At 41.0% G+C, this 13,021-nt stretch overlaps 1 protein-coding gene across 1 annotated transcript; it reads right to left on the bottom strand.

The window, feature by feature from the left end:
* Window positions 1-5,561: 5,561 nt before the first annotated feature.
* On the bottom strand, window positions 5,562-6,017 carry LOC111573785 (fer3-like protein). Its single transcript, XM_055018073.1, has one exon. The coding sequence runs from the start codon at window positions 6,015-6,017 to the stop codon at window positions 5,562-5,564; it is 456 nt and encodes a 151-aa protein (XP_054874048.1).
* Between the last annotated feature and the right edge of the window lie 7,004 nt (window positions 6,018-13,021).

Here is a 13,021-nt window from a genome sequence, read left to right as displayed (position 1 = left end):
TTAATCTGTTGATCGTTTTCTCCAGTAATTCATTTCTTGTTTTGGTTTATAAAATGTCAAGCCCAAATATATTCAGTTTACGGTCAAAAAAAACAAAAAGATTTAGATTCATGATGCAGGAATCAGGCAGTTTTTCACTTTTTATCTTAGTTTAGTCAGAAAGATAGTTGATAATGTGTGAATTGTTGCATCTTGTGAGCCGTAGAAGGTTTTAATCTTTGGGGCCGAGTGTCAGAAAACATTTAGAAACCAACATCAACAAAACACTCAACAAAGATTTGAACATCATTAAAGGGAAATCCAACTTTTGCATGACAATGTCTTATTAAAGGACATTTATTTCCAACATAAATGTGTGATATTCATCCTCTGGAGCTTTCTCTTCACATCGTCTTCCACCTGGACTGGTTTGGTCGGGAGCATGTGCAACAAACATTTGAAAAACTGCACTTTAACATCAATGAATGACACTGAAGTTTAATCGCTACATAAATGAAACTGAGTCTGGATGTGCTGCTCTGTCATTAACTCCTAAGTTTAGGGAAAGTTCAAACAAAAGAGGACAGTTCAGATAAGACTTGAGAATGAGCTTATTTTCAACAAACATCTCAGACTTTCTGAGCTTCAGCACCTACAGCAAGATATTTTAACAACAAGCAACTCAAGAGATCCAGAAGTTGGAGAGAGTTAGCTTTAGCTGAGCTAAAGAACATGTGGGACGCTAACCTAGCAAACATTTCAGACTTTTCTCTGTGAATTCTGAGAAATAATTTACTATTTAATAACAGAGCTACACATCTTAACTCAGTCTCATGAAAACAGACTCTAATTCAGTGTCATCCATCCATATTAAAGTGCAGTTACCCAAAATGTTTGTTGCATGAGCTCCAACAAAACCTGTCCAGGTAGAAGGCCACTTTGACAAACAGGAAGTGGACGATTCCAAGCAGATTTATAGAAGGGGGAACCAGACTGTACTAAGTGTCGTTGAGCATAGAGGGGTGTTTTGTGGGTTTTTAAGGCTGATAATGATTATTAGTGAGACATTTGGAGTAGATATTCATTTGCAGTAAATGAAAGTATTTAAAATCTTGGAGTTAAACTTAGAAGAACACAAACTCTAACAGGAAACTTTGTTGATACGCTTTTGATTTGTTTACGGATGTTAAGTTAAAGGAGTTTTATTTGTGACGTATAACCAATCAAATCACTCCAGAAGACAGAGCGATCACAGGTAAAGGTTCAGAACCAAAGTAGCGCCATTTTTAAATGTATTTATTACCGTAAATAAGTAAAAAATAAAATACTGATAATCAGTAAATCAGTCAGCCCACAATTACTACAATTCTACAATGTATGTCTCTTTCGTTTGACTTATTTGTACAATATACAATGTATATGATGGCATTTTTTCATACCAGAGGCTATACTATGATGTTTTCTAAGAGACATACCATGCTACTCTGTTTGTTCTGGTCCTGGGCCGCTGCACTCCTCCTCTGTTGTTTTCTGGATTGTACTCAGCTGCATGCCTTCGTCCACCCGACCTCCGTTGACTCGTCCCGCCTGCCGTCTCTGGAGCTGAAGCTGGACTGGAACAGACCAAAGTACAGTCCAATCATGATGCCAGCTGCCTCTCAAAAGGCTCCTTCATCTGGCGGAACTTCTTCTGAGGGGAAGCTGAGCTGGCCCAGCAGAACTTTGGAGATGTGTTCCAGTGGTTGGTGGATGTGTAGGGAGATAGAGAGGGACCTTTGAATTGTTCAGAAAGGAAAACAGGGAACCATTGGTAGTTTTAGTTCAGGGTGCTACTGCGGTGTGTTTTTGGGTTTTAAGAGGTGAACAGGAAGAGGTTTTTTTTCGTATTGATTATCTTTTACTTTGTTCCTGGTAGGAATGCCCATCAATGTCAACATGAAGTTCACTTTTAGTTCTGTTGATTTATTTTTATTTTACTAACACCTATTTGTTTTTAACCCCCTCACATGTTGTGTTGTTGTAAACTTACTCTTTCAAATAAATTCTCGTCTAACCCCCTGGAAACCAGCGTTTGGACTGTTTTTGTGTTGCTCCTCACCTACTGACAGCTGTGGACTAAAGGCTATACTCTGACGTTTTTAGAGCGACATGCTATAATATAGGCTTTTTTAATTGACATGTTACTGTGACCTTTTTTTTGTTTTTATTAGCAATATATAAGAATTCAAACAGTTTTAAAAGTTACTATACTTTTACTTGTGCAATGAAATTATTATTCTATGGCATTTTTTAGATGACATATTATACTCTGATGTTTTCTTGAATTACATACTATTTTGACAATATACTGCACTATGACATTTTTTGAACCACATATCATACATGACAATTTTAGGCAACATCCTATCATTTTGCGCTTTTTGAACCACATAATAATCTATGTTTTGTCTTTTTTTCTTGCCAACATGTTGTACTATGAACTACAGGCCATACTATGTTATTCTTGAGTATATTCTGAACTACATCCTATACTATGGCGTTATACACAGAGTGCTTTGGTTACATGTTGATTTATAATCTAGATTTTTTTTCTGTTTTGTTTTTTGACGGGATTACCACAGATCTGACCGTGAACACCGTCGACACCTACCTGAGGGAGACGCTGCCTAAGATCTCAAGGCTGCTTGGTCGTGGTCTTTCTGGCACGTACTCTTCCAAGATGAGCCGGGAAGTTTAACACTGATGGAATGACACCAGGTCTAAGCCGGCAAACTTCCAATTCCTCCTCAACCCATAGTCTCTGGGAAACCTACATGGAGTAAGAAAAGTAGACAGAGAAGTAATTAACTCTGTACACCATATTAAAAAGAAATCATGCTAATAAATGAAGTACAAAGAACCGAATTCGTCAATATACTGGAGACCAGAGCTATTTAATTTGATAAGTATAACCTTGTTTAGTAACACTTCAATTGTTTGAGAGCAGTCCTAAAGAACTGCCTGTAATCCCAATCATAAAATGGGTTTGGAGGAAGAACATAGATGGTAATCTGGATATACATGAGTTAGGCTTTATAACTACTATTGGTAGTATTGGTGGTAGTAATAGCAATGTGACTACTACTAGTAGTAGTAGTGATAGTACACTACTGCTGCTGATACTGGCACTGCTACTACAAATTGTAATACTATTACAAATGCTGATACTACTACGACTCTAACAGCTGTTTATACTACTACTGCTGCTGCTTGTACTTTTAGTATTACTACTACTGCTTGTACAACTATACTACAGCTACTATTTATCGTCTGGTATTTGGTTGTCCAGCTGCTAGCTCGCCTTAGCGTTTTGCTAGTGGCTAACTAGTTAGCTCTCATAGACTGGAAGCTCTCAACAAGATTTCATAATGAAAAAAGAGTCAAAAACTATTCTTACCTATGAAAAGTCATTCCAAGTTTCCTTGTCTCAATCGTACGACGTAGTGTGTAACTGTATGCAGCACAGTGAGACGGCATACTTGTTGTTTCCGTTTTCATGCCGTCTACATCAACGGAATGCACTGAAACTTTGCTCCCACTAGCTTAGCCTCGCTGTAGCACGCAGCTCAAAGGGGCGTGTCCTATCTACTCATTCATATCTATGAGAACAACGGTGGCTGCACATAAGGACGCCTGACGTTGATTAGCTGCGTAAATACCACTATATACAGTCTATGGTAAATACGTATGTGAATCGCATCATTGGTTGTAGCAGCCAGTCACCGGTCACTCACTGACTCACATTGAAAAATAGTACAGAATGAATTGTTACGTGTTTATTTTATTTACAATTTAGGTTGGATTTTTTTTTTGTGCGCAGTGCAGATTTTCTGTGCGTGGAGACCGTGTCAGCAGTGCGCAATTGTGCACACGTGCAGCTTAGAGGGAACAGTGGTCACCATGCGTATGAATTTCACTTGATTTTCTATTTCCCTATTGTAAATAACTCAAAAACACGAGTAACACAACAAAAGTTCCTGCACAAGTCAGTTGGGCCTGCAGCTTCCCTGTGCAGGTTTAGACGCCCGGGATGGGAGCAGTGGTGGCGGAGAAAAACATCAGACCCACTGAAACACAGGAGGTTGTCACAGCAGGAGGTCGCTGCTCGTATAAGCAGTCCAAGGTGTTTATTTTCCCGTCAGCGGCCCCGCATTGAGGTATGCACTTAAATGGGTCTGACTCCCGCAGGGATCTCGGCACCGCGGCTCAGGTTTAAAAGGCGGCCCGTCCCAGGGAGCTCTCAGGGCGGATACGTGCTCACAGCGGGGTCGCTGAAGGCGGTGTCCGGCTGGAGCGCAACGCAAATACTGGAGGTGATAAAGATGGACCGAGGAGAGAGGGAGAGAGAAGGACGGAGCTGCTCGCACACACAAGGAGACCGAAGCACGCACACATGACCACCCAGTTCTAGGATCTACTGCTAGATAATCACAATCCGGCAGAAATGTGGCTGAAACTAGATCAGGCAACTTTTGGAGGTGGTCTGCGGTTTGAGTTACACACCGACAGGCCTCACCTCTGTAGGGGGAGGATGACACACAAGAAGGACCGCAGCAGGCCCGGTTCAGTCACTTGTTATGAGAAGACACCGCCACAAGCGCCTTTCGGGCCTGGATCACCCAGAAGAGCCATTTCTGTCTTTCATCCTGCAATCCAGGGAATCTGGGGTTCTACCTCTCGGGATCTTGCCACGCCTCCATCATTACTCTGACTCAATTTACACCTCAGTGCCAAAGATAATCTCCAGCTTCATGCAGTGAGCTTTGGGTTTGCGATTCAAATCTGCTGCATTTGAAAGCCGTTTGTTGATAAGGCCTTCATAGGCAAATAAACGCTGCGTAAATCTTAAGCCTCCCTTGTTGCCGCACCTATTCACAGCGTGCAGCAGGCCAGGTGAGGCAGCGGCCCTGTAGCTCTCCAAGGTGCTGAAAACCACACAGGGCACAGCATCCTCTGTAACAAAAAAATGTATCATCCAGTAACTTCTAATAAAGGTTGCATTCGAGGTCACCGATGTAAACATATGTTCCTTAAAAATAGTATTGAATGTAGCCACCTAAGACCACACAAAAGCGCATTTTGGTCATAAAACTGTGCATAAAGTATGTAAAATTAGTGCTCTCAATAGGTCAAATTATTTCAATTTAAGTTAATGTTGTTTCACTTGAAATTATATTGCAAAGCACATAACACATACATAACCTCAAGATTTAGGTTTATTTTAGGAAAGAATAAGTCACATATATTAAATGAAATATCTGCAGGTGGGGCTCTCGGCTTGTTTGTGTCAGACCAAATAAATACGATAATATCAAATTGTCACTGATGCAGCTATAGTTTTCCAACCAAAGTTGTGTAGAGTCCCAAATATTTCTTTAAAACTTTCAGTCTTTGCTCTAATTTGCGTAAAAAAGTTTATAGTTTGAATGAAAATAATGAATAGCTACTGAAGGTCATTCATCTGTTTGTTCGTTTATGTTATTTCTGAAACAAGTAGTGGATCCAGTGTGGTTCAGTCTTCACGGATTTTGGACCCTTCTGTCTCAGGTGTTCTCCAGCAGGTCTGTCATGAAGGAGATGTAGACGATGGCGAGGCGCAGCGTCTCGATACGGGAGAGTCTCTTCTCGTAGGCGAATGTGGGAACTTTTCTCCTGAGTTCATCAAAAGCCTCATTCAGGCTAAACATCCGCTTTCTTTCCCGTACGTTGGCCGCCTGCCGCTGGACCACGGTGATGATCCTCCTCCGTTTGGACCTGGTGTGTCCGTGCGTCCCGTAGTACCTCGGTGAACCCATCATCACATGCTCGGCGCGCACACCGTCCTCCAGGTCTCTGCTCCAGGACGAGTCGTTCAGCCGCGTCTGGTTGCTCGGACTGGTTGGGGTGTCATCCACCTGCTGTTTAGGTGCTAAAGCATACTTTGGTGGAAACTCCATCAGGTTCATATCACTGACAAAGTTGATTAAGGTGGAGTCCACTAAGCGGCCTTGCATCTCCATATTCAGTCCCCAACTGCAGCTTCACACAGAATATGTTACTTTTATACGTCTGCTGTTCAATCAAGCGCAAAAACTGAGTCCAATCGCAGCCTTCAGATTGGCTGAAACCACTCACCAGACACAGAGCCAAAGCAGAAGAGCATCCCAACAAGTAAATCCAACTTTCTCCAAATCCGGTCAGTGCGCAACAGGGTGAGATCCTATTTGGCTCAAATCCAAGGGTCTGTTCCTGCTGTTTTAATAAGTCGCCTTTACCACCTCGCAGCGCGACATCTTTCATGTTCCCTCCAGCTCTAAATTGAGTCCGTCTCTGCCGTTAGTCGGCCGGTGAGTGGGTTTAGTGAGGCTTAAAAAGGCCGAGAGGAAGCCGGAGGGTCCTGCCAATTGATGTGCTGTCTTTCTGGAGGCCCTTAATGAGCTGCTGAAGAACGGAGGCTCTTGACAGAGGGTCATACAGTCTTGTTTGCACTCTCCCCTCTGCCTCAGAGGCTAAATAATGACACTTTTATCACTTAAACCGGCCAGGGGAAGACCAAATAGAACATTCCCTAACAGTCACTACACACCACAAGCTTTTCTGTTGCAAATTAAAGCAAATAACTGTCCGTTCCCATGGCAGGACAGTGTGCACACTGCAGGGAGAGCCGCTGGTACAACTGTGGACTGTAATCCTCTAAAGAGAGTGCCTGATCACTATAATTACAAAAATTGCTGAGTGGTTTTACCATCATGTTCTTGTTTTACACAAAACAGGTCATCTAGAAGCAATGTGACAGGGCCAGTGTTGGGACTTTTTTGCACATTTTACTGCTATAAGTTAGTGATGATGCCTTATGGGGAAGTGTAAAAGTTCATGTACAGCTCATCATTATGTCCAGGTACTGTGCCCGACTAACTGGGAGAGTTCACAGTGTTTGGGAAAATTTGTCTTATTGTTGAGGTTATGTGGTCACATGAATATTACATTGAACACCAGTCATGTTTTGTTTTTTTTGTTTTTTTAACTTGAATTTAATTTTCCCTCAGGATGACCACTATATGCTAATCTGCATGATAACCGAATTGCCTTTAATACATGAAATGGGACCTTTTGTGGTGCAAAGTGGTGCTCTGGATGTTGTTGAATTCAGTTTGTAGAGAGTTGGTGGTTTTACAGCCTGCTCACTTGCTGACAAATTATTCCAGAGGCATGAAAAACAAGTATTTTTGAATTATGTAACTGATCCTATTAATCACGTAAAGGTGGATTAATTATTTTGGTTTGTTCTTTTGGGGAAGTTTAGGGTGGTGGTGGATCCCAAAGCAGCACCTCTGGAGCTAAGATTTGCATTTCTTCAAACAAGTGGCAGGTCTGAAATGATGTGGATGCACAGGGGTACTGGTCATGTGCAAAGTGGACATTTTGACGTGATACAACAGTGGAACAGTGATATTGATAAACTTGTATTTTGTTGTTGACTGTGCTGCTGGTTCTGACTCACTTACACCAAGAAAACATCAACAACTCTTTGTCTTTTTGCCATTTGAAATGCCCCATGCATTCCCGAGCTGATTATTCCATACAGAGAAGAGTGTGAATGTATGAGCGTCTGCTGTGTACACACTCACCAGCCTCAGTGTATCTTCTCCATCTACCTCTGCTGCTTCTTCTTCCTCCCGCTCTGTGTTTTCCTGGCAGCCAGATAAACATGATGGGACATTCCGGCAGTTGTCGTGGAAACGCTGAGAAAGCACAGCTGGGCGGGAGAATATGAGGTAATCTCACCCTGGGGCTGCTTAGTAAATATTGGTCTTAAATAAGGAGTAAAACCCCAAAAGAGGCACACAAACACACACATACACACACCTACAGGGGGTTTATCCCAATTTAGTTTGAGTCAGGAGGATAGACCTTCACACAGACACTCATAATGCCCCATTTCCTGCTCTGCTCTGTTATTACTGGTTACACAGAGTGAAATTAATGATGGTTTGCGGTGCGACTAAATGTTTATGGATGTAAACAGTGGAGATTTGACAGATACAAACTCAGTGTGAAACCGAGCACTTGTCGGAAAGCGTTCAGAGCTGTTTTCAGTTTAGAATTTGAGCCCCAGTTATCCAAATACAGCACTTCAGTTCATAAATGGCACATGCATTATCTTATATTGCATGACACAAATTGGATTTTGGGTGCATTAATCACCTCAATACCACAGTAAATGTGAGTAGGCAGCTTGGAAAAAGCAGCTCCTGCGGGTTGGGAAAGACAGTTTCATTAATGTCACATGATTGAAGCGGATAAAAAAAATATTTTTATGTGTATTTTTACACTGAAGCGGCCATCATTTATTAGCTTTGATCACCACAGAACAGAATGTGAACAGTGTGCAGCTCCAGAGCAGCCATAGCTGTTCTCACCATGTAAATCCGTCTTCCTGCTCCTCCTCTCAGTGTGTCCTCAGTGTGCTGTAAGAGCTCGGCCAAATCTCGCCCACTACCACTGTAAATCTGAAACTGGACACTTCTTTCTCGCTCTTTCTTTCTCTCTGCCTTGATGCTGACTCCTCCTCTGGGTTTTTTCTTGCTGAAATGTTTCTCTCTCGCTTTCAGTGCTTGTTTTTTCCGCAGTGATCTTATGCACGTACAGAACATCCTTCACACTGTCTGCTTTTCTGCAAATTCTCAAAGTTAAACAGTTAATTGCAGATATACGAAGACTTTGCATGCCTAGCAAACCTCTTTTCTGCAGTGCTACACTCAACTGCAGCCATGCGAACACAGCAGATCTGAATATGAGAGGGAGGGAGTCAAAGGGAGACAGTGGGAGTAAGGAAGATGTGTTTAACTCCTGACCTATCTGCCTCTTCTTCATTGTGTCACTCTGACTCTCTCCTCTTTCCCTCTTCCTCTCTCCACACCCTGAAGCTGACTCATTGGTTCGCTCGTCCCACCTTCCGCAGCATCTCGCCCTCCGATTGGCCGCACGCTTTAGCCAGCAGCCAGTTGTGGGGTGTTTACACAGCTGGGCGGCCATGTGAAAGATAGGCCTCATGCCTTGGACAAACTCCAATACCACATCATATATCTTCTGGGTAGCTCCTCCTCCCCCGAATAACTCTCCTTTCTGTTAATCCGTCCTCACTGAAAATCTCACCACATGGCTCCCTCCACCCACCCTCACCCATGTCAGCACCTTTGCTTCGCCTCCCCCCTCCTCTGTCTGAGTAACGTCTGTGTTTATTTTCTAAAAGAGGGTCACCCACTCTTTACTGTGTATTTTCAGGGTGCCATGTTTCATTTGTTTTCAGAGTCATATTCTCAACTCTGGTGTGAGTGAAGATGTCCGAGTTGCCTGGGAGACTGATGCCACTCTTTGAAGATGAGGATGATGAAGACGGGGGTATCTTAAGCGCCTTGGCCCTGTTGGTTTGTTTTTTGACTCTTGTCTGGGTTTGTTTGTGTGCTAATCATTCCTTTTTACACTGAGATAATGCATGTAAAACAGGTTCACACATGAGAGTGCTGCATAGATTAGAATTGTCTGCTCAACACGGTGTCAGAAATAGACTAAAAAAGAGCACACGAGGTGTAAAATATGGACAGCACCTAAGAGAAATGTCAGTACTTCTCTCACAAATGAATAAAATGTTAAACTTCCCAGTTGAATTGATGATAATACTGGAGTTGGAGCTGTACGAGGCCCTGATTAGCAACAAGTCAAGCAGCTACAGCATCTATCGGATTCTCAGTCAGTTTCATCTGCTACATTGAATATGAGGAAACAAGGAATTTGGGATTCAGCTGAACATTTTGGCAATAAAAAGTGATATAAAGCCCTTCTTTAGAGGAGAATTTGTATCTTTAGAGAATAATTTGTCTATATATGCATGTAAGTTATCCTACTAATTGACTGCTAAACTCAAGATATGACAAAATTAGGATGCAAAAGGGCTTAAATACAGTATGTGGCCTTCTCGAAAACTTTATCTCATGTTATTTTTGCTTTATGGTGTGTGCTACATTGTGAACTTCATAAACCTCTGTAAAGGTTTTGTTTTTATTACATAACTACAATGTGAGGCTCGAACAGCCTTAACATTTAACCACATTTATCTTATGTTCAGGTTTATGTGAGGGAAACATGTCAGCAGAATCAACTAAAACATATCCTCTAAGCTTTACTATTAGTATTGTACTATTACTACAACAGCTGAAGCTCACATTTTAAAAGACTCATGCTACTGTATATGTACTTTGGTATATGGTTAGATGAAAAATGATACACTCAGTCTGAGGTACTGGCAAAGAAACTGTGGCTTTGACAAAATGTGCCATCTTTTATCAAAAATAAGCTGTGCCCTTTCTTTCAGCAGGCTGCATATTGCACAGATAACATTTTTATCACTGCTAAACTATGCAGATGTAATTTACGTGCATGCTGCTGCCCTCAAGTCTCTTGATGGTGTCTGTCACATTTCTTTTTAAATGAATGTAGGTGACACGTCCGTTCTCTGTACCCTCTTTAAAAGGGTCGGACGGCCATTAATTACCATTCAAAGGAAACAATTCTTTTATTTGACGTTTTTACAACACTTTTAATATTGAGAAATATAGATTACATGTTCATAAGATTGCATCACCATTTATGAATCATAAAAAACTGCTTTCACTTATAATGCTCCTCATAATAGTCTTCAGGACTTTCTCTGGTTACACAAGTTTTCTGGCTTAAAACTACTCAACTTTTGTTGAATGGTGTTTCTTATAATAAATCCTACTGCTTTTTTTAATGTGTCTGCATTATTGAATGTTACTGAATGTTGATTCTTCGTTTTTTAAAAACTTTCATAATTATTTTCATAATTTATTTGCAGAGTACTGATATGAATGAGACTTGTTCTCAGTTTAAACCTGATTAAATAAAGTCAAAAAGAAGGAGAAGAAGAACAAGGAGGAGAAGGAGAAGACAAAGACGAAGAAGAAGAAGAAGAAGAAGGAGGAGGAGGAGAAGAAGAGGAGGAAGGAGAAGAAGAAGAAGAAAGAGAAGGAGAAGACAAATAAGAAGAAGTAGAAGAATAAGGAGAAGGAGAAGAATAAGGAGAAGAAGAAGAAGGAGAAGAAGGAGAATGAGAAGATAGAGAAGAAGAAGAAAGAGAAGAAGAAGGAGAACAAGACGAAGAAGAAGAAGAACAAGGAGGAGAAGGAGAAGACAGACGGAGAAGAAGAAGTAGAAGAAGAACTAGAAGACGAAGTAAACAGGCTGCACCTCCTCCATAATCTTTTCCTGAGTTTGGAATTGAATGTCAATTGTAAGTGAACACATCATCATTAATATCGATTCAGAAGTGCAGTCAGTTGTCAAATATATTCAGATCTGTACAGAACTCGATTTATACAAACTCTATTTATCAGGTAATAGCTCAATGGTTTGCAACAGCATTATTACATTTTGATTGTTTCTGTTGCTTTTGTGGTTTTTCTGTGAACTTTGAACCACAGTGCCTGTATTGATTCAGCAAAATACTGTCATTTTGAAGATACTGTGTTTAAGATGTACTCATACATGCGTTTAAATCCTGAATTCAGCAAATAAAAAATACTTTTCTCCATCCAAATATGAATATGTGACTCCCCAAGCTGATCACAGCACATCAGCTTGGTGATTTTTAGTTATGCACTTCTTCTTTTTCTTCTTCTTAGCAAACTACATCATACTCAGAAAATGTGCTCATATCTTGATACAGATTCAAAAGAAAAGTGAAAGAACCGTTGCAGAGTCGGTGCTTTAGAAAACTCCAGTCCATGTACACACAACGCTGGCTTGTGTCTGCCAGTTTGTTTTTAGTTGTTACTATATATTATAGTTGCTTTATGATTGTGTACCTGTGGCTCAGGTCGATCCTTTCTCATTCTACACCAATTATTTCATAAACCAAAGGGCATAATTTCAAAGCTCTACACTCTCTTTGACCACCACAGCAAACTTGACTAGTGTTGCATTGCTCTGTAAACTTTAAATACGCAGAGAAGAAATTCCCTGGATTTCTAAACCAACTGAATAAAACTGTGTGATCTTGTGTCTTTCTTTTTTAGGTTAAACATATTTGTCATACGTAGTAATTAAAAATCGTTTGCTTGCCAGAGTGAGATGGTTCACTGATCAGGGGAGTTTCTTTCATCTTCGTGTTGATGACTTTATAAGTACTTTTCCAGAAATCCGCTGTAATGTACACATCATCAGCAGAATTGGCCACCCACGTTCCACTTTCTTTTCATCTCTCCCTCTCTTTTTTCCTTCCCCTTCTCCCTCTCGGTCCTGCCCATCGGTACCTTCGGCTCTGCAGTTTGACAGGGTCGTCATAAAAATATTATAATAAAATATTTAGTTGTGTCCTGGGTATTGTCCTGTAAAGCTACATGACTAAACATGAGATCATTTTTTCCAGACCCAGAATTTTCTTCTTTTTTTTTTTTTTCCCTTCCTGGCTTATTTATTTTTCTGTGGTTTTGGGAGGTTGTGGCTGAAGGTCTGATGATATGCTGTGTGTGTTCCTCTCCTTACCCCCTTCCCTCATAACTCCTCTCCACATTTCTGCTTTTCTCTGGATTTATACGCAAAAAGGTATAGGGAGTGATAAAAATACATTTTTTTGCATTAGCTTGTTGTTCCACCATAAATCATTGTGTTCTTGCGTTTGTGTGTATTGCTCGTATGATTTGGCCTCATTCTTTCAATATTAGCTTTGTCTCTGCAGATGATTTTACAACCAAACAGTTAAGATTAAAACTAAGCGACCCTCAGTTTTTACCTTTTGTCCTTTCCCTGCCATATTTCCTCTTTGTTTTGGGTGTAGGAGTTACGGTTTGGGCTGGACACTGTCTAGACGCCTATGAGCCTCCCATTACCTCCTGATTATCCTGAGCCCTATTAATCTCACTGGGCTGGCTGGCCAGGGCAGACGCACAAATACATGTGGGCAGATACACAAAAAGAACAATATTTAAAGCACCAGGATGAGTGA

Source organism: Amphiprion ocellaris, chromosome 15, assembly GCF_022539595.1.
Source record: "Amphiprion ocellaris isolate individual 3 ecotype Okinawa chromosome 15, ASM2253959v1, whole genome shotgun sequence".
Taxonomy (NCBI): Eukaryota; Metazoa; Chordata; class Actinopteri; family Pomacentridae; genus Amphiprion; species Amphiprion ocellaris.
The sequence above is the reverse complement of the archived record's forward strand: the minus strand, read 5'-3'. Positions and strand labels throughout refer to the sequence as shown.

Bases quoted from the DNA above. Each gene is read 5' to 3' on its own strand.
- LOC111573785 (XM_055018073.1), bottom strand. From the start codon at position 6,017: ATGGAGATGCAAGGCCGCTTAGTGGACTCCACCTTAATCAACTTTGTC.